At 33.0% G+C, this 27,788-nt stretch overlaps 1 protein-coding gene and 1 long non-coding RNA gene across 8 annotated transcripts in view; one reads left to right on the top strand and one right to left on the bottom strand.

Annotated features, from left to right (window-relative positions):
- Window positions 1-1,330: 1,330 nt before the first annotated feature.
- LOC111512385 (large proline-rich protein bag6-A) lies at window positions 1,331-27,788 on the top strand. 7 transcript variants are annotated; one of them, XM_074182155.1, is made up of 17 exons: window positions 1,331-1,481; window positions 1,538-1,750; window positions 1,806-1,923; window positions 5,012-5,258; window positions 5,809-6,018; window positions 6,079-6,252; window positions 7,386-7,512; window positions 10,942-11,133; window positions 11,186-11,684; window positions 13,432-14,084; window positions 17,029-17,165; window positions 17,220-17,388; window positions 17,442-17,666; window positions 21,375-21,605; window positions 21,658-21,804; window positions 21,874-22,030; window positions 23,913-27,788. In XM_074182155.1, the coding sequence occupies exons 2-17, from the start codon at window positions 1,688-1,690 to the stop codon at window positions 24,122-24,124; spliced, it is 3,561 nt and encodes a 1,186-aa protein (XP_074038256.1). In that variant the 5' UTR covers window positions 1,331-1,481; window positions 1,538-1,687; the 3' UTR covers window positions 24,125-27,788. The 7 variants fall into 7 exon arrangements, with proteins under 7 accessions (XP_074038256.1, XP_074038257.1, XP_074038259.1 ...); XM_074182156.1 differs by having other exon boundaries at window positions 1,414-1,750; window positions 11,192-11,684; XM_074182158.1 differs by having other exon boundaries at window positions 1,414-1,750; window positions 11,186-11,627.
- The window catches only part of LOC141485436 (uncharacterized), a 36,216-nt gene continuing 25,970 nt past the window's right edge, over window positions 17,543-27,788 (bottom strand). The window contains exon 2 of the long non-coding RNA XR_012467207.1: window positions 17,543-18,046. This is a non-coding gene — a long non-coding RNA (uncharacterized lncRNA). The remainder of the gene's footprint in view (window positions 18,047-27,788) is intronic.

Below are 27,788 nucleotides of genomic sequence, written 5' to 3'. Positions count from 1 at the left end.
GACTGTATTAACTATAAATAAATCGGTTAAATTCGTGAGGTTGCAGTCAATAGCTGGGCTGTTACAAAGAAAACTCTTTGTTATATGTCAAGTTTTCGGTATATTTCACACCTTCGTCAGGACAACTACAATAATAAGATTATATATCTTGTAAAAAATATATAAATATGGAGAACTTACTAACGTGAGAATAAAATATAAAATGGTTCAAAAACAGATAGAAAAACATTAATAAATGACAGTTGATAAAAATTTTTGGCTGACAATGTCAAGTGGGAAAATTCTAAATGATACTCGAATTACTAGATCTTTTATTTTCTTTATCAAATTTCAGTAGGTACGTGTAAATTTTGCTAAGACTATCATTATCAGTTCGTTTATTCATTGAATGTTCTTCGTTATTAATATGTATCATTTCCAAAAATATTCTTTTAGTTGTATTGGTTTCTCTATCTAAAATATTTGGATTTTCAAAATTCATTTTATGATCCTCCGAATAAACATGTTCTGTTAATGCACAAGAATTAACATTTCGTCCACAGTCGCTCTTATGGGAAGTGATGCGACTACTTAGAGGTCTAGATGTTTGTCCTATATATGTTTTAGAACAATCCATACAAGAAATTTTGTATACTAAATTGGATTTTTGTTTATTTGAAATTGGAGCTTTTAGTTTACTGTATAATTTAGATATAACATATCTAAACATATAACATATATATAACTATATAACATATAACAAAGAGTTTTCTTTGTAACAGCCCAGCTATTGACTGCAACCTCACGAATTTAACCGATATATATATATATATATATATATATATATATATATATATATATATATATATATATATATATATATATATATATATATATATATATATATATATATACATATATATATATATATATATATATATATATATATATATATATATATATATATATATATATATATATATATATATATATATATAAATTGGATAATGTTAGCGACTGGAGAAATGTATGGTAAAATGGATTAACAGGGTCTCTCAGTCAAAAAATCAAAAATCAAACTCTGCTTTACTTTGCCAAGCTTTCGCTTCTAATATAAATAAAAAAAAAACACAAAAAAAATCGTATACATGTTAACTTTTACCTCAATTTATATCTTCAATTTATTGTTTTTCACTCATTTTTACTGCCCTGAAGAAGTTTCCCATTAGAAGCGAAAGCTTGGCAAAGTAAAGCAGAGTTTCAAAGAAGGGTGAATGTAATAGAGATCTGAAAAAAGTTACCTTCCTTTTTTCATCATAAATGTGGTGAAATACAATAAAGGCGTACAGTTATTACACGTCTTGCGGTTTTACACTACATGACCTGTGACAGGATTACAGTCACGGCACACATAAACGAGACACAAGTAATTATAGTGGCCATTTTGATCTTTGGCGATCTTCTACGAATCTACGCCATAAAACTTGTAATTGGGTTGTAAAGTAATCAATAAGAATATTCTGGTTAAAAGTTGAAATTTGAATCATATCTCTTCTAGGAAATTGTTAGAGTTGATAGGTTGTCAATCCAATCAAATATTTTAGGGAAAATTACTCTGGTAACGTTCACTGTTAAAAGCTCATGTGTTATTGAATTAGAATCAATTTTTTTCTGAAGATATTCCAACTCTTGCTTTTATTCAAACAAAATGATTGAACTCACTGTAAAAACGATGGATTCTCAAAATCACCAATTTAGTGTTGAAGATGATGTAAGTAAACATTTTGAATTTAGAAATAATGGATTTACAATTTTTTCATTTTTAGATTACTGTGGAACAGTTCAAGGCTAGAATAGCAGAAACAGTCAATATTCCTGCAGAAACACAGCGTATTATTTACTGTGGAAGGGTTCTTCAAGATAGTTCGAAACTCTCAGATTATGGTATGAATCTATTGAGTGTCCATTTAAAAAAATCTGAGAGTTGTCATTTATTAGATTGATTTTTGTGTCATTGGTTCTTAACTAATATCCTTTCTTATATGAATTTAATTTAATTTCTGAGAACGAACTCTACACTTTAAGAAAAAGTTTATGCCATTTACATATTTTTATCTGCTGATCTCGAATCTGAAGTCAAAATTTGACATTTCCGCCTACTTTCGGAGATGAAGCCTCTCAAAAGTCAAATCTCCTTAAAAATGGCCTTTTTCTATTTCAAAAATTCACTTATGGTATAAAAACTTGTGAAGTGTCACATTCTTTATGCACCTATTTCAAATATTTTCACACAATAAAAAACTTATTTCAGAAAAATTACCCATTTTTGGATTCATATTTTTAGTCGCTTCACTGGTCATTATTTGTTGGCATTATCATTGAAAGTCGGGGTCAAGAAATGAAAATAATATTGCCAAATTTCAAAAAATTTACTCAACTTTGCCGTAGAATACCAAAAGAACATCAGTTTATTTAAATTTTTCTAATTCGTTAACTTGTAAAAAGTACTTAGTTGTCAACTTTGCGCCAGTTTTGGTTGGTTGTGGTTGGTGAAACGCGCGTCGAGAAGAGTATTTCACTTCTGATGATTGGGATCAGTGCTTGTTTTACATTGGAAATACTGTAGAATAAAATTATGGAATATATTTTCTTATCAGATAAGATTATAAGGAACCAACTAGCAAAAAACCATATTAAATGTATTGATGTTGTACAAACTCAAACTTTGCCCCTTGAAAAACAAATTGAAATAGTCAAATTTGATTTTTTGAATAAACAGTGATCAACAATTCATAGATATATTCAAAAAATTTAAGGGTTTCAAATATTAGATCAAATATTGTAAAAAAGCGATTTTTTTTTTCATATAATTTTACTATGTTACTGAATATTTGTTTCCCCAGTATAAACATTGTATGGGAAATTACATTCTTGTTTTTGAGAAATAAATGATAATGGTCATTGATAAATAACAGTGGTCAAACACTCTCTCAATCGTTTTTGTATGAAATTGCATTCGAAAATGGAAACAATGGAATGATTTATTGAACATTGTTGAGTCATATTAGGCAGATAAGTTCGATAGTGATTCATGAGAGAGCATACCTTGCAAATATAAGAGCTATTAGTGACCTTCAAGTGATATAATTTTCACAAATACTTGAAAAGAGAAGCAAACACAATACAGTTTCACTCTAAATGGAGTACAAATTGGTCATTGGCATAAAATATCTATACCATCAAATGGCGTGAAAGAATATACAAGGTCTGTTCAAAAAGTAAAGTGAATTTTAATTTTTCTCAAAAAATATTTATTTATCAATTTCTATTTTGTCACCTTCAAAGTAATCCACCTCAGATATATTACACTTGTGCCGGCGTTTCAATCCTCAAAACAGTTCTGATATGCACTTTTTGGTATGTCCTCAAGCTCTCTCAGATATTCGGTTTTTATCTCCTAAATCGTGAGTCTCTTCAATCTTGGGAACAGGAAAAAGTTGCAGAGGGCCAAATTTGGTGAATACGCTGGCTGATGAATGATTACAGTGTTGTTTTTGCCAAATTATGAACAAGCAATGACTAGTGGGCAAGTGCATTATCGCGATGCAATAACCATGAATTGTTTTTCCACAATACCGGACGTTTTCTTCGTATTGCTTCTCGCAAGCGGAGCATAACTTCACGATAATATTCCTTATTGACAGTACAACCATGTGGCAAGAACTTCTGATGCACTATGCCACGGAGAATAAAACAGAGAGTTGTTCGAACTTGGTGTGCTGTTTTTGTCTTGGCTCTCCTGGGGTCTTCCATTTCTGTTTCAATGTCATAACCATATATCCATGATTCATCACCAGTTATGACTCTAGTGAGCAAATCTGGATCGCCGTTGACGTCATTCAACAATTCCTCAGCGATGCTCATGCGACGATTTTTTTTAAATAAAAATTCAGCAATTTTGGAATGAGCTTCACTGTCACATGCTTCTTGTCCAAAATTTACGAAAGCCAACCGATATGCTAACATTCGAGATGAGTGTACCAATATGAAAAAATAAAAATATCGAATGTACGTAGATTTGTTATTGAAGAGTGACAGTATATTAGTATTCGAATATTTTATTTTATCAACACTAGGTTTAGGCTGATTTTGATGAGGTAAAGCACAAGTTGTTTTTTATCTCGGCTGAACATCTGTTTATGAATTACTTCGAAAGCATGTAATACACTACTTGAATATGTTTATGCAGAACTGCCTTGAGCAAATAGAGATAATTGATAATCTTACAGAAGGTATATGTTTGGATTTTAAAAATGCTTCACAAAATAGTTATATTTTATTTATATTATTATATGTATTCAATGAGTGGAAAGAGTTTTGCCTTTACAGAAGTTCCACAAAAGATTGTACTGTGTCTTGTTTCAGTATTGTACAATGTCTTGTTTTAGTAAAACATTTTAAATATGAAAGGCTATAGATTAGAGAACTTCATATATCTCAGTTGTTATAATTTGAAAACTTCTGTGACAAACTTCATTCTGCATTTTATGAAGTTTTCTCTCTGTATATCTGAGAAACTTTGCACAATTGAGGATGAAACCTATTAGTAACAAAACTTTACATGAGTATCACACCTTATATCTCGCCAGCATTGTTGCTTTTGTGAGATAAGAAAATTGAAAGTATGTCTTTTATTGCCAATGATTGCCGATGATTGATTTTAACAGATCAGATTATGGCAGCAAAAAACATGTCTTTATTATACTGTAATAAAAATGTGTTCCAAGTGATTTTCCAAATCATAATTTCATATTTGAATAAAAGAATACAGTTCAGTGATATGCTGTCTCAGAACTACTTTGTTCAGGTGAGACTACCTTATTGCACATTACTTACTGACAAGTTTTTTCGCAAATATGCTCAACAATATTGTTGAAGTGCCACAGTACTTTATCCTCTATATCAATTTTTTTGGGGGGGTATCTTGTTATTTTCGTTCACTTAAAAGTATGTATTCCATTTATCACTGCAGATGTCAATGGAAAAGTTGTACATCTGGTTCATAGACCACCGCCAGGTATGAATCCAAGACAAAGTAGTAGATCTTCTTCGCCGCAACCGCAGAGAAGGGGTTTCAGAGGTTTCAGGACGATGGAACAAGGCAATGCAATGTATCTTGGTTCTGTGGCATTTCCTGGAAATTTGATGGAGTCTCAAGGAATAGTTCCTCCACCTCCTACACACAGTCTATCAGGAAGCCGTTTAAACGTTGCTAGAAGGTATAAAACTTTTTTTCAAATGTTATTTTTAACAGGCGATATGACTTATCATTTTTATAATATTCTGTTGATTCCCTACTAATATTATAAATGCGAATGTAAGTTTGTTTGTTATGGTTTCACGTGAAAACTACTCAACCGATCATTATGAAATTTTGTACATATGTTCTTGGAGGTATTAGAGGATACTTTTTCAAAAAAAAACAAATTTTTTATTTAAGATAAAAAAATTGAAAATTATTTATTATTGTTACAGTGAAATATATTTCAACATTTGTTGTTGCAATTCAATAAAGCATATTTTAAATTTTTGAAACTTCATCTTATGTAATGATTTAAAAAAATTGATAATCCCAGCCAAGCATTAAAATATAGTTCTCATATTGATTCATTTCTATTGTACTGACACTTATTTAACGACATAAATGCGAGCGAAGCCGCGAGTAAAGGCTAGTTAAAAATAAATTTAAACCCATAATCTTCAAAATGATTCACATGAATTGGTTACAATTTCTCATCGGATTTGATTTTTTCAATACATGGTTTACAGAATGTTGAGGAGAGCAGAGGCAGTTTTACAACTATTAGAAAATCCCTCTGCCAGATCTCTGGAACCATCTACTGCTGAAGAAAATCAAGAAGAAGAAGAGGTAACGCCAGTAATTGAAGCGAGAGTGATTATTCCTAACAACACTGATCCAATTGATGAAGTTCTCAGCGTTGTTCAGAATAGCGTTATAACTGCTGCAACTAATACTGTGTATGTGGAAAAAATATATTATCTCGTTTTGAATTACTTATAAGTGTTCATATCTTTCAGACCTCCCAATACAGCCAATACGGATGGTGGTAGCAGTGCACCTCCCAGCATCACCGAAAGTGCTCAGAGATCTCCAAATCAGTCGGAAACTTCTACTCCTGGCGGTGTGACACCAAGATCTTCATCGACTGAAAATCTCAATGCAGAACCCAGACCAGACAGTGGTTTACCAGAGTAGGTTGTTTTTATTTTTCTACGATTGATTTGGATATAAGAATAGTTTCTTACTAGTTATACCAATATCAGTTGGTAATGATAAAATCCCAATAACAGTATTGAAATACGTTGAACATGAACTATCAAAAACCCTAACACTGAATATAAATATGATGATGAAAAAAGGAATTCTCTTGAAATTGCTAATGGAAAAGCAGTCGCTTTGAAGATCTGACGAACTAACGATTCTTTGAGGGGTGCCACAGGGATATTTTCTGGGGTCTTTACTCTTCATTTTCTATATTTACCAAAGAACTTTAATTGAAAATTAAAGTATTAGAAATACTAAAAATAATTAGAACCGAAATATTCGGATCATTTACTTCGAACGAAACTGAAAAAATACTGAAAAAAATGCGGATGAAATAAAATATAAGTACTGTAATTTGTAACAAAAATACATGATTTTGACCAGAAATGAGAATGAATTATTAAACGGGTTAAACAATAAGTGAAATGTCAATTATATGCAAAGAAATATAATGAACCAAACTACTTGAAGACGTTTCGTTTTTAGTATGATCTTCGTGTGATTACAGAAGTGATGTTCATATTTTGATCTGAAATAACAATATCTGCATGCTGATAGTAATTTGTTTTTTTTTTATGGTATTCGTAGTTGAAAGGAAGAATTTTTACTGATGATGGTGTTACTCAAACAGCTGATTGAAATAACTTCATTCGAAATGAGTTATGTTTATTGTTCTTAGATTTGCTGTGTTTTGAATTTTCGGTTGTGAATTTGTGAGAGTAATGTTTTTTGATGGGATTATGATAAATATGAGAAATTAGTAAAATAAGCTACTTTTTCTAATGAGAAGCAAAGGAAACCACAATGATTTGTGGAAATTGCACACTGGACTTTGATTCTGTTTGACCATCTGACTTTGTTCATAACTGGATGATGAACTTTCCTATAATACATTTATTCTTTATGACACGTTCAACAGGCATTGTGTGCATTCATTGAATCAAACTAATGAATTATCTATCCATACTTCTTTGACGCTATTTTATTATTTAGAATGAAGAATCTGATTATGTTTGTTATGTTCACCTAATATTAAAAATATTTTGTTGCCCAATTTCAGAAATGCATCTAGAACATCTGAAATGGCATCATTGTTGACTATGCTGGGACAATTGCAAACTAGATTTGCTCCTTTTCTGCAACAGTACCAAAATTTCATGGTAGAGGATCCTGAAATGTCGAATGAAGTGAGTTTATTATGAAGAGTTTTTGTTAAGGATTATAATAGATTTGTGATGCACTGTTTGGAATCTTTGATGTAGTAATGAATATTACTGGAGTTTTTTTTTCCAACACCAAACAGTTATTTTAACACCTCTACATGTGTTTCGATCATCAAGTGATTATCTTCGAAGGGAAGTTTTGATTTTCCTCTTGAAGATGGTCACTTGGTGATCGAAACACGTGTCGAGGTGTCAAAATAACGGTTTGGTGTTCGAGATTAGAAAAAAGTCACGGGGAACCCATATTCATAATTTTTTTCTTTACAACTACTACAACTTGAAACACTTATTTTGGACAAGAAAATCTCACACAACTGAATTAGCCATATTCAGTTGTGATGAACTCCTACAAAAAAAAACTGTCTACATTTTCAAAACCGCTCAACTCGACAGCAACAAACATTTTATGTACCATTTTATCATTTGAACCACACATTCTCAATAGCTGCAATCCAAGAATCTTACGATTAGCCAATAGTAACGTTGATCTTGATATGTTTAACATCTCCTCTCATCATTTTCAAACTCAATTACGGAATACTGTGCTTCAATGTTTTGGTGCAGGTGTCTCCAAACTACGGCCCGCGGGCCAAATCCGGCCCGCCAGTGTCATCAATCCGGCCCGCGACAGCCAATGATTTACTGTCATCAATCTGGCCCGCGACAGCCAATGATTACCTAATTGTTGTTACTATTGCTGTGATAAGTTGAAGAAGAAAACACAGAATGATAAGTACTCGGTTTTATTAACTTGCAAGGTACAACTTAACGACAGAAATGATGACAAAGAAAACTTAGTATCTAAGTTTAAGCATATTAATAACTAACGAATAATTGAAATGAATCACAGTAAAACAAAAACACTAATGAGATTTATGTAATTGTGATTTTCCACCGACGATCCTTTGTAGTTGTGGATCCATTTTACTTGTACCAAAAGAGATTTAAGATGCTCATCGGTTAATTTAGATCTGTAAACATTCTTTGTGTACTTCATCTTGGAAAACGTTTTCTAACACAAGTAAGTAGTACCAAAAACAAAACACAAGCAAATTTATGCAAATTATCAAATTAGTCCAGTGGAAGACTTATAAAATTCCAACAAAGATGAATTTTGATATTTGTTCTTATGCATATCACTGCACCGTAATCAATAATTTCCATTTGGACTTCCGGAGCCAGGGTTTCAATGTCAGAATCAAAAGAATTTTGAAAAAGCTTAATTTCATTCGCAATGACATCAAAATCTGAAAAACGATTATCAAAATTTATCTTCAAAGCACTCAAAGTTTTGATTGCAAAATTGACTATAGTGTGGCTGAATATTTCACATGTTTCAAAATGTGTGAAACATTTTTTACGTAATTGCGATTGAAATAGTATTATTTTCTGCCTGAAGGATTTGATATTGGTGTATAAATCAGTGAGAAGCTGATTTTCTCCTTGCAATCTCAAATTCAGTTCGTTCATATGATTTGTCAAATCGACATAGAAGGCTAACTTCCACATCCATTCACTATTTTCTAAATCGGCAAAAGGGCGCTGCTTCTCATTTAAAAAATTTCGATCTCTGCTCGAAGTTCAAAAAAGCGCTTAAGGACTTTTCCGCAACTAAGCCAGCGTACGACAGTATGATATGGTAAATCATTTTCTCCAATCTGTTGAATAAACTCGCGGAATTGTCGGTGATTCAGCCCAGTGGATCTGATGAAGTTAACAACTGATATGACTGGTTTTAGAACTTCAAACATATCCAAACATTTTCCGCACAAGGACTGTTGATGAATGATACAATGTAAGACTAATGGTTTTGAACCACCATCATTTTCTACAGCCTTTGACACAAGTGCAACCACTCCTTTATTTTTACCATACATATTTTTGCCTTCATCAGTTGTTATAGATTTCAAATTTCTCCATCGAAGGTTCTTTTTATTAATGGCATTTTCAACTCTTTTGAAAATATCTGCACCAGTTGTCGTGCCCTGAATACTATCAATATCAAGAAGTTCTTCATACACTTCATAGCTTTTATCTACTCCGCGAATAAAAATCAACACCTGAGCAGTATCTGACACATCCGTTGACTCATCCAATGCTAGAGAAAACCACTCATGATGTCCATTTTTGTCAGACAGTTGGGATGATATATTTTCTGCTATGTCTTGCACCCTCCGAGCCACGGTGTTTGCTGACAAACTGACACTTTTAAATAAATTTACCTTTTCGGGGCATATTTCTTCGGCTACTGCAATCAAGCATTCTTTTATCATTTCTCCATCGGTGAATGGTTTGCCACGTTTTCCTATTTCAAGAGCCACACGAAAGCTGGCGCGAGTTGCAGATTCTTTTTCAGTATTCGCTTTGGTAAACAAAGATTGCTGCGATTTGAGTCCGCGTTTCAAAGCTTAAAATTTTTCCTTCCGCAAACTTCCTGTATACTTGGAGTAACTTTGAAGATGTTTCGATTCATAGTGTCGTTTAATGTTATAGTCTTTGAGAACAGCTATGGTTTCATTACAAATTAAACATAGCGCCTTATTACTGGACTCAATCACAAAATACTGAAAGTTCCATTTTTCTTGGAACGTTCTGCATTCACTGTCGATTTTTCGCTTCTTTTCCATACTAACAAATCACACATAAAAACAATAAGTCAAATCAAAATACTTTTATTGACGGGTGTTACTTTATTTCACAATAGACAGTTTCGCTTCCTTTGCCTTTCCTACGCAGACTAACTCGCAGTTGTGCCCCTAGCCTTTTTATATGCAATTATTACTGCCATCTTGAGGTGATCGGATTACACTAGCTAGAACCAGAACATTCTCGAACCAACGCGGTAATTTCAAATATTTAATTAAGCCTAATGCCACCTAGCGGGTAGCTGAAAAAGATAGTACATAGTACCACTACTCGCCGCAAGATGTCGTTAAGTGTCACAATACACAATAATTATTGAAATGCAAAAAAGCGTAAGTTTGCTTAGGTCACGCACTTTGCGACTATCCTGGTCTAGAAATATAGTTAAGGGCAGAAATTGGCCCTTGGAAACTGAAAAAATCATTATGGCCCGAAGGCTTCAAAGTTTGGAGACCCCTGTTTTAGTGTATAGTTTAAGGTAGTATATGTTTTATTGTCGCTCATTTTTTTTTTGGCGTTTCATACTCTAAAATTAACCCCTTTGAAAACTTGAAATTTACTTCTTTTAAGCTATTTTTAGTTGCAATTTGTAATTCAGTATCTGATTTTTTATTTTTATTTGATTTTGAAATAGGGTGTTAACTTGGGTATTGTAACTTGTGCAATAAAATTTTTTTCAGTTTGCAAGAAAATATGCGTATAAGTTGATTGGTTTTTGTTTGATTTTTAGTTGTTGATTTTTTTTTACAGAATCTTCAACGACAAACTCAAACCATATTGAATCGTGTATCAGAAGTTATGCACTATTTGGGTCACGCTTATCATTCTCTGAGCGACATTATAATACGTGTTCGTACGCCTCCGCCTCGACCTCTCCTATGTCGCCCAATTCTCATCCAACACTCGGCGGTAGTTCAAACTGGAATTCCCGTACAAGTAGAGGTAAGCATTGCAATCGCCATTTTATATAAGATCATAATGTACTATCATTCAGACTCAGATCAACCTGTCTGCCGATCGTCCTCCTGCTGCAAATGCCAATCAAACAATCAACGCAACAACCACCGAGGCAAATACCACAACTACGACTACAACAGCTTCTTCAACACCAAATTTGAACGCTCCGGGCGGTACTCCAATGATATCCGTTCAACCTGGTTTCGTAGGTCTACCATTTATGCCGGGTGCGCATATGAGAGTTCAGTCATTCCCTGTTGAGATTCGTGCTATGAGATCTGCCACAGCTACTCCGAGACAACAAAATATTAACAGTAACAGTGGGAATACTGAACCTGTTGTTGGAACTACTCCGACGAGTGGCGCGAACAACGCAACTGCGAACTCAGCGAATGGAGGCAATTTGGCAAATGCCCAAGGAGCAGCGATTAATTTCGGCAATCCTAACGTCGAGTTGTTCATGGAAGTTACGCCAGAAGGTATTACAATTGATTCTTTGGAGACTACGCTTGTTGGTTCTAATCAGGCAAATAATTGTAAGTGTCATGTAGTCTTGTTAACTCCCACTTGCATGTTATTTTTTGTTACATATCAATTTCTTTCGGACGAATTCCGATCGGGAGTATTATTGCTGTTTTAAAACTATGGGGGATATTTCAATGATACCTAATCTAGCTCCCGAATATACAAGTTTCATTTGGAAACTAAATTATCCCGTGTAATTGATTTTTTGTAACTATCAAACGGTGGAAGTTTTGGTCTCTACTGCAGTGCAGTATATTTCTTGAGGATTCATCTCTGAGCCATAAAACGTCAGCCTGGACTTGCGGAAATACATATTTCCTTTCTTTGGATCCCCCATGGAAAGTGAGTGATAAAAAATTAATTGTATGTTGAAAAATGAGACATGAAACTTCCTATGTATTCCTTGTATTTGTAACTAACTTTACTGCAGTTTTGTCCTATAAGGACATTTTCAAACTGAAACAATGAATGATACAAAATTAATTGTATGTTGAAAAATGAGAGATAAAACTTCGTATGTTTTCTTACCACTTGTATTTGTAACTAACTTCACTGCAGTTTAATCTTTTAAGGACATTTTCAAACTGAAACAATAAAGTGAAATAATTAACAACGTTAACTCTTATGTATATATACACCACTGTAGGTAATAACAGACGGTCCTCAACTTAACTGAGTACCTGCATTTTTTCCCTGTGATAATGTGGATATGCTAATCTGAAAACCGGCGAATAGATTAGATCGATTTGGTCATTTAGCAGGTTACATTCGCATTGCTAATGCTAGATTCACTCATTCTAAAAGCTTCAGTAAAGAACTAACTTAATTTTTTTTAGTAAAATAGTCAAAAATGTATAAAGTAAGTTCACCAACACTTTTATGACGCTTTGGCATATTAAACAAACAAAAGTACTTGAAATCTCCCTCGAAATGAGACCAGTTACAATTTATCCAATTTTAACACGTACCTGGGGAGGCGGAGTTCAACGTGTCATTGATATGAGTTTTATGTATTGAAGAAACACAGATTTTCACTAAACAGTTTAACAAAAACGTAATATGTGTTTTGCCATATTGTATAGCAAAACACGTGGTGCGTTTTTGTAAAACTGTTCAGTAAAAATCTCACACGGGTCACACCCGAAACCGTTCGTATAAGTAAAATCAACTAGTGGTAATTAGACAAAAGTGTTTTTATTCATTAAGTGATCATGAATTACCGCAAAATAAACAAGTCAACAATCACACATACTCATCAAGTATCTGCCAATTCCATCACATATAAGCTTCATGCTTCAGAGATATATCCTCGGGGAATGTACTATGAATGTACTCATAGGTGTACACTCTTGAGCAGCTTCTGAGTTAATTAAGTTGGCCACTGAAGTTGAAAATTTGGTGTTGAAATTTTCCCTGCCTGCTGCATTGGTTGCATTCCATGATATGGTCATTAACTTCTTGAGTGGCAGATATTGAGTTTCTTGCCAAAAACGCAGAAAATAACTAAATATATTTTCGGCAAATTTATTGATTCTATACCAAAACAATTCCCTACCAAAATATGTGAAGAACATTTCTGAATCAAAGTATATATGAAGACACTTTACGTACAATTGTGCGTTTTTCTAATCTATATTGTTGTATCTTTTTTAGAATGATGTCGAATTGACTTGATTTTCTGTATATTCAATCAGATGAAAAGTTGAAATTTAAATGATTCGACAGTTCGCTGATTTATCAAGTATGTATTAATTTCAGTGCTGAGAGGAGCGCTAAATGGTCCACCCCCAGAATTCTTACAGTCTTTAATGCAAATGGCAGGTCAGATAATAAGTCGCAACATTCCAACTACTTTCACTCCCTCAAGTGGTTCTGCGCCAATCGCAATTAGTATAGCTTCTACGGAATCCACCCAACAAAGTGGCGCTTCTCAGGGATCACAATCGCCCTCTGGTCAAAACTCACAGGCACGTGGTAACACACAAACCTACTCCACGACGGCCACCCATACCCTTCCCACTCCTCGGCCTCACGTGCATTTAGCCCAACAAGCGATGCAGGGCGGTTTCGATCCCTTCTTACCATGTAACTCGCATCACATTTCGAGGCGCAGGCGACATTTGCAGATGGCAGCCGTACCAACATCTACGAATCCACCACAGGCTAATGCGCCGAGACAGGAAAGTGGTGAAAGGCCTGGGATACATGATTTTTTGAGTTCGCTGAACGAAGCTAGGGCAACACAGAATCAGGATACTTTCAATGTATTGAATGAAATATTGGAGAGGCACAGATCAACCAGTGATTCTGCTCAAAGAACCTCTAACGTTTCCAATGATTCGAATACTGCTGGTATTTCCCCTGGTTTAGGGGCATTTGCTTCATTATTTTCCAGTTTACACCCAGGGGGGGTGAGTATTGATGAGGGAGACTTTTTTTTTGTTATTGATATATTTACTTATTTGAAAGGGTTCGCCCCTTCAATACAATAAAGTTATTTCACAAACTACACTTGCCGATTTGATCTTCACAAAATTCATTTTCAAAAATATGACATGCGAATTACACTACAAAAAAGTTACTGTGTTAGCGAAACATGTCATGATATTTTTGAAAATAAAGTGAAGATCAAATCGTTAGGGGAAGTTTGTAAAATTACTACAGATCTTCATCAATTAATGACCAAGTCAATCAGAAAAAGAAAGATAACAGGCTAAACAAGAAGTTAAAGTTAAAATTAATGATGAGTATGTACTTGAAAGCAAAGAATGAAGCATACATTGAAGCACCAAATTAGGAATTTCCTTATTTTTCCTTAATATCTCTTGAAGTTATAATATTATTAGGTAAACATAGCAAAAGAGGATAAGGACTCTCTCAAAAATGGTTTTAGTATCACTTGAATTTCTTTGTTGGATTTGAAAATTTAACGTTGCTAAGAGCTCTGTGTAGCAAACTTAACCACAAAGAAGTGCAAGCAAAAGGCAAAGCTCTAAGTGTTGTTTCAAGAGTAGCCAGATTTGAACTCTAGTGGACATTATATAATAGGTATGTTCGATTTAAAAAATCTGGAGCCAAGCAATTATAAATCTTTATCAGGATAACATGTTACAAAATAGGGATGATAGCTTTGCAAAATTCATATATGAGAGACCACTGAAAAAGCATTATGGTTCCAATGATTTCCATACAGGCTTTGGTGTTCAGGGAAAAGTCTCATTATATTTATATAGAATAAATCGTCATATTACAGCTAATAGAATATTTGATAGAAGTTTTGAAAAATACAAATTTCTGGATCAGCGTCCAGCCCAGTGAGAACATTCATGCAACAAGGAGAATAACAATAATACATCAAAATATTTGATGCGTCTATAATAGTGTGAGTGAACTTATTGATTTCCTAGAAAATATCCTTGGTCTTCGAATACTCTGTCTAACAGAACACTGGCAATGCCAGGATCAGTTCAAGATTTTAAAATTGGATAAATTGATGAACTAATCAATCTCAATGTGTTCGAGTGTTTTGCCACAAAAATAACTCTTTTTTAAAAAATTGATGGATGTAGCTGTTACTAACTGGTAGGAGATCATCATGAAAAATGAGAATTAAAACTTCCTATGTTTTTATACCACTTGTATTTCTAACTAACGTTACTGGAGTTTTGTTCTACAAGGACATTAATTCATTGTAATTGGTATATACCACCCATCTGAAATTGATCACAATATCTTCATTAATCAGTTTATACAATTACTCATTATTTAAAAAAAAAAAATTAAAGTTGTATATTGCTGGTGATTTCAATATTGATACACTAGGACAGGGATGGCGAACCAATGGCACGCGTGCCACAAATGGCACGCGACACAATATTTTGGGCACGTCACTGATCACGAAATTCATTGTGAACTAAGAAAAAACGTGTTAAATATGTATTTTATGATCATCAAACGCGAGTGATCCTACTCTACGGAGTGTCAGAAGACTAATAAAAACATTTCAAAATGTGCTTTTTTTGTAGTAAATTAAGAGTTTTGATAGTATTTATTATTATTATTTTCCAAATAATCAGAAAGTCAAAATTATTTGATAGCATGTCTATGACCTTATTAACATTCTTTAGAAAAAATGGCACGTTGATGCATAAAGGTTCGCCTACCCTGCACTAGGGTCATCAAAGTACTCAAATTTGTTGGATACACTGGAGTTGTTTGATCTCAAAATGACTATTAATGAAATTATCCGACAAACTAAGAATGGAGGAAGTTGTCTGCATAACATTATAGTTGATTCTGCTGACCTTACTCTACAGTCAAATTTTATCAATAAATGCCACTAACAAGAATCATTCAGTAACACTTTTTTTTTCGAATGGGGCTATTGAAGAATTTAAAAATGACCTCGAAGATAATTTTTTTCCATTTGTAATAATAATAATTTCATTAGTCTCAAGAAACACACAGTTTTTAGACACGTCAATACAATTTCTAAAATAGGTTTGCTATGCTGAGGAGCATAGCAAATTGTTCAAATAATCATGCCAGGCACTTTTTAAGGAGTACGGTGTTCTAACTTTAACATCAGTTAATATTTTTGAACTGTGTTCATAGCAAATTGTTCAAATAATCATGCAAGGCACTTTTTAAGGAGTATGGTGTTCTAACTTTAACATCAGTTTATATTTTTGAACTGTGTTATGTATGTGTTGAAAAAAATTAACTTTCACAGCAAATCTAAAAGTTCATCAACATGATACTAGAACCATTTTCATTTGCCCTTAGCTAGAATCAAAGTAACGCTATGTGGACCGAAATACATTAGTCCAAAGATATATAACCACCATGCAGATCATTTAAAGGCCTCTGTTTTAAAAAAATCATTAAAGAATTATTTATTTGAAAAAAGTTATTATGCTTTGCAAAAATTCTTAGTTATAGGGTATGAGCCTGTCTTCCATGTTTCTTTTTATTCTGTATTTTGTATTGACACTTCCTACACAATTTTATGGTCTTGACTGGAAATTAAGAATCAATAAATAATAAATAAAAAAGCAAACTAGGTGTAGACATTTTCTTATTGATTGTTTAATTTGTATGCAAAATATACGAATACGACAAGTTACAGACTAATTCACTCTTTAGTGGATTATAGTACTCAGTAACTTTTTGTAGTGAACTTTTCAGTTTGTCCTTCATCAAATTCTCTATTGATTTAGCTTTGTTTTTTAGAATGTGATAGGTTAAAAACCCACGTAGGCATTGAAGAATATCCAGTAGTATCTTATATTTACAGTATATTTGTTTGAATAAAGGGATGGTGATTTTTGTTTTTTAATAATTTTTTTTCTTTAGAATATGCCAGACCTAATTCGTCAGGGTCCATCTTTGGATCAGATCTTACAGCACTTGCAACCAGACGAGCAATATGTGCCTGGTGAAAGTATTATTACTGACCTAATAATGCTATTTATCAGAAATTTCACACTTGTGTAAGTCCTCTGATGAAATTGCCATAATGAGTGTCGATAAAATTATTTTTGCAGAGATTTGTTCACTTTGAACAGTGGAAATCTCGAACCAATCAACAGAAATGTAACCGAAATTCAAAACTTCTTCAGAACGAGAATCTGTAATGGGGATGTAACACCTACAGGTGTTGACAGGGGAGTTGGTAGACTGATAACAGAAATGCAACCATTTCTGGAAAGTTTTGTAAGTTGAAAGAATGATCATCATGTTGTTTTTTTATTGATCCATTTTTTTAGAGATCTTTAGCTGTACGAGGTGATATTGATATGGTTAGATCAGCTGAACAGTTATTCAGACAAAGACTGCCGAATATCATCAGTGTAGGAATTAACCTTAACCCAAACAATGTAAGGCTGCTACTTGAACAGTGTATAACAACAGGAAAGCAACTTTTAGCCCTTATTTTGCTCGCAAGTTCTGATGGCCAGCCAGGTGTAGAAAGAACCGTTGAACAAGTGATGGTAAAGTATTTGTCTATTCATTTCGATCTTTTGCTTGTGAAATTTCAACTAGTGAAGCCAGTCAGTGTGACAGATCATAAACTGGTAATCAAATTCGGCTACAATTACGTGAATCAACCAACAGCGACAGGGAAAACCTGAAATAATCAGGTAAAATGAAAATCTGTGAAAAGGCTGGGAATTATATTCCTGATACTTGAAAGTCGGGGACATTTCACTTATTTTTGTATATTTCAAATATTTTAATATGCATATTAACTAGAAAACAACTACAACTTAATAGTACCAAACGTTTCGTTCCTGCGGCAGACATCTTCAGTAGTGTAGGCATTGACTATAAGGAAGTTGATAGTATCTTGAAGTCTCGGCAACAACTGCAACTATATTCATTATAACAATATTTTAATTTGTAAGTTACTGTGATTTTTTGCATTTTTTGTCTGGCAATGGTGGCAAGTCAAGCAGCATACGGGGTTGGTCAAAAAATATACAAATTGCTCAAGAGTAAAGTGTCCTTATTTCAGATTCTTCAGCAATATGTTATTGACAAAAGTTGTTCACGGTTGCAAATTATGCCTAAATTATGCCTGATTACTTTATGAAAGTGCTGAGGGTGATTATAAAAAAAATTACATATAGAGAAATCATTAATGAAAAAAATGAAAAAACGGCTTGATTTTTGCTTTTGTTTCCAAAATCTAAGTGTGCCACAAGGATATCACAAATGTTCAACAATATATATTGAAAAAAAATCAAAGTGGCATAAACCTACAGGTCTTACAAGAACAATTTTTTCCAATTATTAGTATTCTTTTTAAATTATGGGGTTGTCTAATGTAGAAGAATCAGAAATGTCCATTTGTGGGACTACTACAAAAACAGTGATGAAACTATTGAACTATCCATGATAATAATTGTAACAATTTTTACAAAATGTTTTCTCAATTCAGGCAGAATTTGTAGAACAATTACAATCTGAGTTCTTGTACAACAGGAAAATTTTGAATATGAATAGAATTATTGGCATTATGAAAAAAGGTTTAACAATGATGAGTGGTTAACCTCTTGTTGGTCATTCAATTGGGAATTTGGATGTTTGCCCTAATTGATTTCCAAAGACTCCAATTTCTATCCTTTATTGTTCTATATGTAGTATATCGTAGATAGTGTTGAAATCGTTATTGTTCTCCAAAAGGTGGCATGCGTAGTTGTAATTCTTCTTCAGTTCAGAACTTCTTTCATGTTCGGAGATTCTCGTAAGTCCTTAAACTTTTGGACATGATCGGCATGTTAGTTTGTAACAGTTATTCATATTGTAATTTGAATTGTAATTGTTTTACAAATTCAACCTGTTATCTCATTTACTATTAACCAATCAGGTGCGGTATATAAAAATTGGTAGTCCAGTGTGTACTATTTATCACTACCCATGAAGCTAAAGTGTTAGTGAAACGCGTCTAGAATAAAAAAAAAAAGTTAGTTAAAATTGTTTAATTATTATCATGGATAGTGTTATTAATTTTCATCAAGTAACGGGTTAGTCCATTCATAATTTGAAACTATTGAAAACAATTTCAAAAATGTAGTCAAATCCATGTATAAGTGGGTCTAAACTCAGCAAAATTTGAAATAATTCTTCACCGTATACATTTAAAAGTCACTTTGTTAAAAAATAATCTAAAATAGTCTAGTTGAGAGTTTCCGAATAGAGTCCAATAATTTGACAACATGTAAAACTATCAAAATGAGGATAAATCTATTTGTTAGTATAAACATAGTTCAAAATTGTCAATTTGTGAGTTCAAACTTGATTTTACATATAATATACCCATTTCGAAAGGTCATTTTCAAATATTTTTTTATTGTCAAATATATTGTTACGTTTTTCCTCATGGGTTGACATTTAACTTTATTTCACTTTAAATACAACAAACACTTCAACTAAACTTCAACTATTATTTGAATGTCTATCACCTCACTGGATCACTTCGCCTACCGCACTGTAACGTCCACTTGACTGTGTCGATATCCTCGTGGCTAGCCTTTAATATCGTAATCGAATGTTGTAGAAATTTCGCCGAACTTATGTCAAAGTCGGTAGCATTATTCTCGCTGCTTCTCGAGTGGCGGGGAATCATCGTACATTCGCGCGCTCTTAGCTACGTCACCATTGGTTTATGGTTACCAGTGGCGGCCGGCGTTATTTTCTTTCGGGCATGATTTACTCTACAATATAATTGTTAATGAGTTGAATTCTCTTCTATAAATGTATTTTCCTCTTGATCTAAGTAATCTATCGATTCTGTTAGAAATTTGAGATTGGATTAGGAGTTATACTATAGTAAAAGTCAGTGAGAGCATTAAGATTTACATTAATTTGTCAATTTGAATTTTTCCCTGATACATTGATCTACTTGTTCCCTATAATATATTTCTTTGGCACATTCAAGAATGTTTGTAAATTTTTATTGAGACATCTTTAAGAAATGTTTGTGCGATATAAAAGTAGTAGCTCTGTTATACAATGTATGCTATACGAGGTCTGTTCATTCGATTAGCGATTTTTTCTAATGTTGGTACACTCGTCTCGAACATATGTTCATAGTTTCAGCTGTTTTGCATGTTTGCTTCGTTTGAGAGGGGCATAAAAGTTGTGTGTGTTTTGCATGTTCGGCAATTTTATGCTATCGGCAAAAATGGATCAAAGAATTTGCATCAAATTCTATATAAAAAATGTAGTTAGGTGCTCAAAAACTATTGAAATGTTGACAATGGCATACGGTGATTGTACTCTGAGTCAGAATTTTTTTTACGAGTGGTACAAGCTTTTCACAAGAGGTAGAGAATATGTGAATGACAACACTCTTCCTGGAAGCTCCAGCATATCAACAGCCGATGAAAATGTTGGGAAAGTAAAGAAAATTGTTATGGAGAATCGCAAAATCACTATTAGAAAAGTTGCTGACGATGTCGGCATATCGGTTGGCTCATGTCATGCAATTTTTTCGGAAATTTTGGGTATGAAGCGTGTTAATGACGTCAACGGATTTGCTAAAATGAGTCATAACTGTTGACGGGTGGAAAAGCCTAGGAGAGCCGAAACCAAAAACAGCATGCCACGTTCAATCAAATGTCAAGGTTTTGCTTACTGTTCTCTTCGAACGTTTTTGTTTGGTCAATTAGGAGTATCATCCTGGAGTTATGCGCCGCTTGCGAGAATCAATACGAAGAAAACGTCAAACTTTTTTCTTTTCATTTGAAGAGATCCATGATACGACTGCGTTTTGCGACGATTGAGGATAAAAAACGAATCCCTGAGAGAGCTCAATGACATATCAAGAAGTGCATATCAGAATTACTTTGAGGATTGGAAAAAACGCTGGCACAATCGTATTATATCTGACGGGGACTACTTTGAAGGGAACAAAATATGGAAAAATGAAAATTCACCTCATTTTTTGAACAGACCTTGTATCTTCAATTTTCATTAGAAGATATTATTCTTTCAACTCGATTCTCTATACGTGAAATGTTTTCTGATGATCAGGTCAAAATTTATGGAGACCTTTTTATCATTCTTTTCAGTTTTCCATTTTATTTGTTTATTCTTATATGAAATAGCTCACATATTTTTTCTAATGGAGTAAATATGACAATGTAGATTCATTATGTAGCTATTTAGTTGATCAGAGTTTCATATTTTGTCAGAACAACTTCATGCACGACATTCCGCAAGATGTTCAAAACTGGACCCTTAGGATAAGTCGTGAGCAATTACGACACTTACTCGCAAATTTAAGTATTCCTGAAAGTATATTGCAGCCTTATATCGTTCGTCAATCGGAAGTAGCAATGCCTTCAGCAGATGAAAATAGACAAAATGAAGTTGGCGATAGTACACTCACAGCACCTTGTAACCCTCCTCGAAGTGCAGATGAAGTAAGTTATCTTCTCTTGTTGAGTAATTGTATTGAAATTGTTGTATATTCAGGCAATGGATTTTGATGTTGTTGAAGAAACTGCAGGTGGAGAACTTAAATCCCAAACAATTGTAAAAGAGGATACTGAGCCACTACCAAGTGTAGTTTTGGGATCAGAACCCTGGCATGGACAGGTACCTGAGGTACAGCATAGTAAAGTGATGACTCTTGCTTTTAAGCTCTCGTTGAAATAAAAAATGATTTATTTAAATCTTTTTTATTTTCAGGATTGGGTGCCAATCATCACGAGGGATTCTCAGAAACAAAGAAGGCAGAGTTCACAAAGGCCTTTCAGTGATTCATATCTTTCCGGTATGCCTAGCAAAAGAAGGAAAATTGTAAATAATTCCAAACCCCAGGGTAGTCTTCCGCAAGTTATAACAGGTATAGCTTTCTATGTAATTTTTTATTTGAGAGATAGAGTATATATGTATATCGTACCAGTTTATTGTGAAACTTCCACTAAACTGTTCACAAAACCAGAGCATGTTCAGTGAGAAAATTTCAGTGTTATATAAGTACATTATTATAGATTTTCCTCAAGTATTGGCCAATTCCATTACATATATGTATAAATTATAATATAAAATAGAACTTTTTAAAACAATGGATATAAATTAAAGAAAATATTGCACTGCTGATAACTTTTTTACTTCGAAAATGTTATTGATCTCCACTAAGAATATTACCGATTGATAAGTTTACCAATCTTTTAATTATATTCGACAAAGAAATATGTCTAAAATTTGATGGATATTCATTCATCTACCTTTATGTAGGTGCCCAAAAACCTGTTTTTATGTATCGGACTGAACAATTTCAAGCATATCTCATTTATTATGTGACTTGGAAATGTCGAGCGACACTTGATTCCTGTAATCTACAATACATGTTCCTTGAAATCCGTTATTAGAGTCCACTTAGTTTGACCAACATACTTTTTTGCAATCCTCAGGCTTATTTAGTGCCGGATTTTTTTTTCTATCTTCATCTTATCTTTTGGGTTGTCTGATACTTGTTGAACTGAACGAGCCGTTTTGAAAGCCAATGCTAAATGGAATTTTTTGAAAATTTGGAGCAACCCATTGGTGTGATTTGGCTCATATGAAAGTACTATAAATTTTGAGTATTCGTCTATGATTTACGAAGGCATCCTCTAAATTTTCTTTTCCTTATCAACTTATCTGCATGTTTGCAGGCTACGCTTCAACTCAACTCAAAATAAAGCAACACGGAAAAGAAATAGTCTGGAATTTACGAAATTAATTGTGGGAATTGTAACAAAAAGTATGTTCGTCAAATTAAGTAGACTGTAACCAAACATTTAAAAGAAAATTTTTGAATAAGTTCAGGCTTCCATTGTCTAATATGATATTAAATGATTTGAAATCCCAGTCATCATCCGAAGACAATTGTGGATAGTAACAATCAAAACGACGTGAAGTAACTTGGCTTGAAATGTTTTGATTTTTATTGTTCAATTTTCAATTGTTGCTTGTATTTTATTTTATTGTAATTGTAATGGTTATTTTCGACTATTCATTTTGATTTTAATTATTCTTTCAGGAATTTCGAATCATTTTATATAATATCAGGCAATGGAAGTCCGAACTAATGAAATGCATCATGAAATATTGTCAACCACCTTTAATTAAAAAAACATGATTTTCAAATTCGGTTTAATAGACCAGGGGAGTATAGTGTCGTGTATAGTGCAAATATGCCTTGGAAAACTCCCACAGAATAAATGAGAATTACTTGAAATTGTTGAGGCAACAGGCTTGACGTTTAGAAATCGAAAAGTGGAATGAGATCTATGACCAGCAACGAAAGTGACATTCCAAACAGTCCATTGTTTACTCTCCTACATAATAATTATGCAATCAGGGAAATATTAGGTACCATCAGTTGTTAGTCATTAACTAATTTAAAAAACCTTCATCACCAAAAGTAATGCTTTCTCCAGATATAAATTAGAGACTACCTTAGTAGTAAGTAACTAAGTAGTCATCTGCTGATGATGCTTACTTGATGCGACAAGAGACAGTGCTTTAGTTATGGTGTGAGAAAAATGTTTTTATGTGCTTAATTCTAAGCCCGAGGTTCCAGTTCTACCTATCAAGTTGTCAACCTTACTATGAATGTATTGCATGATAAAAGAAAAAAATTAGCATTCTTCATTTTCGTAAAAAAATCTTTCCTAAAAAAAGATTATCACTAGATTTTTTTTTTTCGGGCACTGTTTCTGATTTTTTTTCCTTTACAGATAGTATGCGACAAGCTATCACAGCAACTGGATTAACACCAGTAGCTCCACTGGAAACAGTCTCACAAGCAGCTGGTGCATCTTTAGAAATCCAGACTGCATATAGGAATATGTTTAGAACCACCGTGCAAGCGAGTTTGAGAGATAATGAGGACTTTTTGCCTGAGAGGTTTCCCAATACTTCCAATTATTTCAATATCGGTCAGCAGTGACGTTTAAGCTAGGCAGTGAAGTGATGTGACTGAAGTGGTTATTTAATTTGTTTAATATAACATTTATTCTATAATTTATTCCTCATAATATACGTAAATGATCCACATTTATTGCTCACTTGATTTTTTAATAAATATTATCATTTGTTCAACAATTACTGAATTTTCTGGTGCAAATAGAAATATAATTTTTTATTGAAAAATTTTATGAAAATTTTACCCTTCAAGATTACTGTTATGGTAAGGAATAGAACAACTATTCAAGACTTGAAGTAGAAATGTGTTACAATGTTCAGCAAAGTTTATGAAATGTGCCGAAAAAACAAGCCAATCGAGAGATTTGCAGAATTTATGTAAAAGAATGATTTCAGTTTTTACACAACTTTTCAGTTTTAACTCTACTTGAATTAAGAACCTTTTAAACCTAGGCAACGTGATGGATGATCACTTGTTGGGATTTACGAATCAACTGTCAGACAAAAAAAATATTTATTCCCAAAATTTAAATTCTTGAAAAAAATTGTGCGTTTGACTTAGCAGCTGAATTTTTGAATATTGTTAGGTTGATTATGAACATTTTAAATGCCTTTCAGAAGAATTGTTATACTTTTAGGCATTAATAAAAGCAACATATATCCCTAATGCTTTAAATAAAAATGAAATCACAAGTTCACAAATATGTTCCTGTTGGATTTACGTGATTAAATTGTTGTAGCACTAGGCTTTTAGCTAAGACAAATAGTGACAAAACATACCTAAGACAAGACACATTTAAATACAAAACAAAATTGTATGATATTTGAAACAATTACTGTGGTGGTATAAATATGTATGAAAGAATCAAATTTATAGAATACATTTTTGCACTTGAATGTTACAAGGCATCTTACGTTTGAAGCAACTTTAGTATACATTTTTTGTCAAGATTATTACACTTTTATCTCAAATATTTGCAGTGGATAACCCCTAACAGTTTTGATTCCATAATTCTGAGGTACTGTATATTTAACGTTTGTCCTCGGTAGAAATTATAAGTATCAAATCATTTTGTTTGTATAAAATTGGATTTTTTTTTAAATATCAGTTGAAAGATGAATCAGGTTTTTGAAAAGTTGTATTTTATTTTCTGATATATTTAAACAGGTATCTTTACCTTTCTGTACTTGAAAATATTTTTGTTTTTTATTATGAGGGCTGTTAAAAAGTAGTAATACAATAGATCTACAGAAAAAATATGTATTCAGTGTTTTAAATCCACATGCAGTTTTCTCTTGATTCTGCCACTTTTCAAACATGTCCCTAGACTGCAGACTAAAAACTTGCTTTCAAAGAACAGCCTGAAGTGGTAAGGGGCTGAATCTAGATTATATAGTGGATGTGGTTTAGCTGCGCTACCAAAAGCATTCGATAAATTCACTGCAGTATGAATAACTTGGAGCCATGAATTACCATATCAAGCTAGACAAATTATTCAAGCCAAAATATTCCACCCCAAGTCAGCATTAGAGTTGCAATAAAAATTATTTAATGCTTAAGGAATAAGCCCAGACACTACAAACTTCCAAGAAAAGGTTTCTAGAAATTTATTTTCAAATTTTAATTTTTAATAAGGGGGCGTCCATAAATTACGTGAGGTGTTTTTTTTAATTTTCTGTTCCTCCCTCCCCCCTGGTGAGATGTCGTGAGATTTTTCAAAATGTGGGTTTCTTACGTAAACACGTTGGATGGTTATTGTAAAAAGAAAAAAAAATTTGCTTCGTGCTTTTATTTATGACTAGTTAAGACTAGTAATCAATATTTCTGAGAGTTTAATTATAAGTGTAATAAAAATTTAACAATAGAATACTTAAATCGTAACTACTGTGATTAAAAAAAGAATATCTACTCTAATTCAGTCCATGGAGAATCATGCGCGGTCTCATGAGAGACTATAGTAACCAACATGTCCATATGAGCTCGTACGCTCTAGTTCATCGAGTCGCGCGTTCCGCTGACAGTGGCGCGAAAACAAAGGACGAGCTACACTGTACCGTAAATTCAGATTAAATTGAGCTTTTTGGTATAAAACAAATATGGTGGTTTGACAGTCAGTAGATGTATAACGTCGAAGTATGAATGAAATTATTTTCTTTCGAACAAATTAGTGAATGATCTTAATCGTATTACGATTACGCTTAAGATTAAGCATATACAATCTGGATTGAATGGACCAAAATAATATAATTTTTTTTGTTTCAATCAGAAAAAAATTGCGGGGACCCCCGAGATTTGACTCGACCTCCTCCCCCCCTTAAACACCTCACGTAATTTATGGACGCCCCCCAACTTCTACCAAACACTAGCACCACTCTTTGTTATCATATGAACATTCAAAAAAATCCAACATAATTTTAAATTATATATTCGACTTCATCAGGATAAGTTATCAATCCTCAATTTCTAACTGCTGATCAACAACAATAATGAAAGCAATCTCTAGGGAACATCGGATACTTCAGTTTTGATGACAGGTCCTCTCTATGAATAATTGGAACTAAAGGAAGTATCCATTTATTCACTAGATACTGCCAGGGTTACGTTTTTTGGCTGGTCTAAAAATTCGCTATTTTCAGGTTTTGTATTGAGAAGTTAGTTTTATTTGTTATTCCAAGTAGTTGTTACTTTATCCCATAGTAATGTAATGAAATATTTCAAAAATTGAGATGTATCTTCCCTATTTTGTTCCTGAAACGGTGGTGAAGAAATGTATGATTTGATTTTTTCCTCAGTATGAAGCAACATCATGGTCGAAACTGTGTAATAATCTGCTAGAACTGTTGACCCTGGTGACAACTGGTTAGTAGGCACACAAAAATATTATCATCTATCCTCAAACGCGTTGTACTACTTGTAACTGATCATTAAAATGGCTGAACGAACGGTCTACAAGGGTATAGGGATTTCCTGTATGTTTGCTATTTATAATTTTAGAACAGCCCTCGTATATCTTTTTCATTATGTCGTTTTCTTCAGATTACCTTCTTTGTAGAATAAACTCAAGTTTTTGTTTTGAGAAATAAATTTACAGCAATTATGTAACTGCATAAAAACTTACAGTTTCAAGTCTAAAATATGTTTTGAACAGTGGTTATCCTTAAATCTCTATCTTTGAACAAGACAAGAAAAAAGGAACAACCACTTTCAAACATTTTCAATAACTGGCCCATACTCGAAAAAAGTCCATAATAAACTTATATTTATACGATTTTCATGTAAACACTTCACATGTTTATGGCTTCATCGAATAATATGTCTGGTTGTCATCAATTTCACTCATAATGTTTTCTACAATTATGTGAAATATAATCAAAATTAAAAAATAATTTTGAGAGATATTTTGCACCAGGTAAATGTTTTTCTTCCACCAAAGACTAAATCAAAAGAGCATTTTTGTGGGTCTCAGCTCCTGAGAGGTTATTATGAAACACTGAACTGTTCGAACTTGAAAAATAATCTAGTGTTATTTTTATTAATGAAAACTTTCAAAAATTGTTTTAGACATTTTTAGTGTTTCTGATTCTCGATGAAATGTTTCCAGTTTGTGACATATTTTTCTTTTTGTAACCTCCATATACTCCAAGATATTTGTAATTTTTTAAGGTTGAAAATATACTGCTCATTTCAA

This window comes from Leptinotarsa decemlineata, unplaced genomic scaffold, assembly GCF_025532065.1.
Source record: "Leptinotarsa decemlineata unplaced genomic scaffold, Ldec_3_MD MMD2_tig00026328_RagTag_RagTag, whole genome shotgun sequence".
NCBI classification, from domain to species: domain Eukaryota; kingdom Metazoa; phylum Arthropoda; class Insecta; order Coleoptera; family Chrysomelidae; genus Leptinotarsa; species Leptinotarsa decemlineata.
Note: the sequence above shows the minus strand (reverse complement) of the source record. Positions and strands in the feature narration are given on the sequence as shown.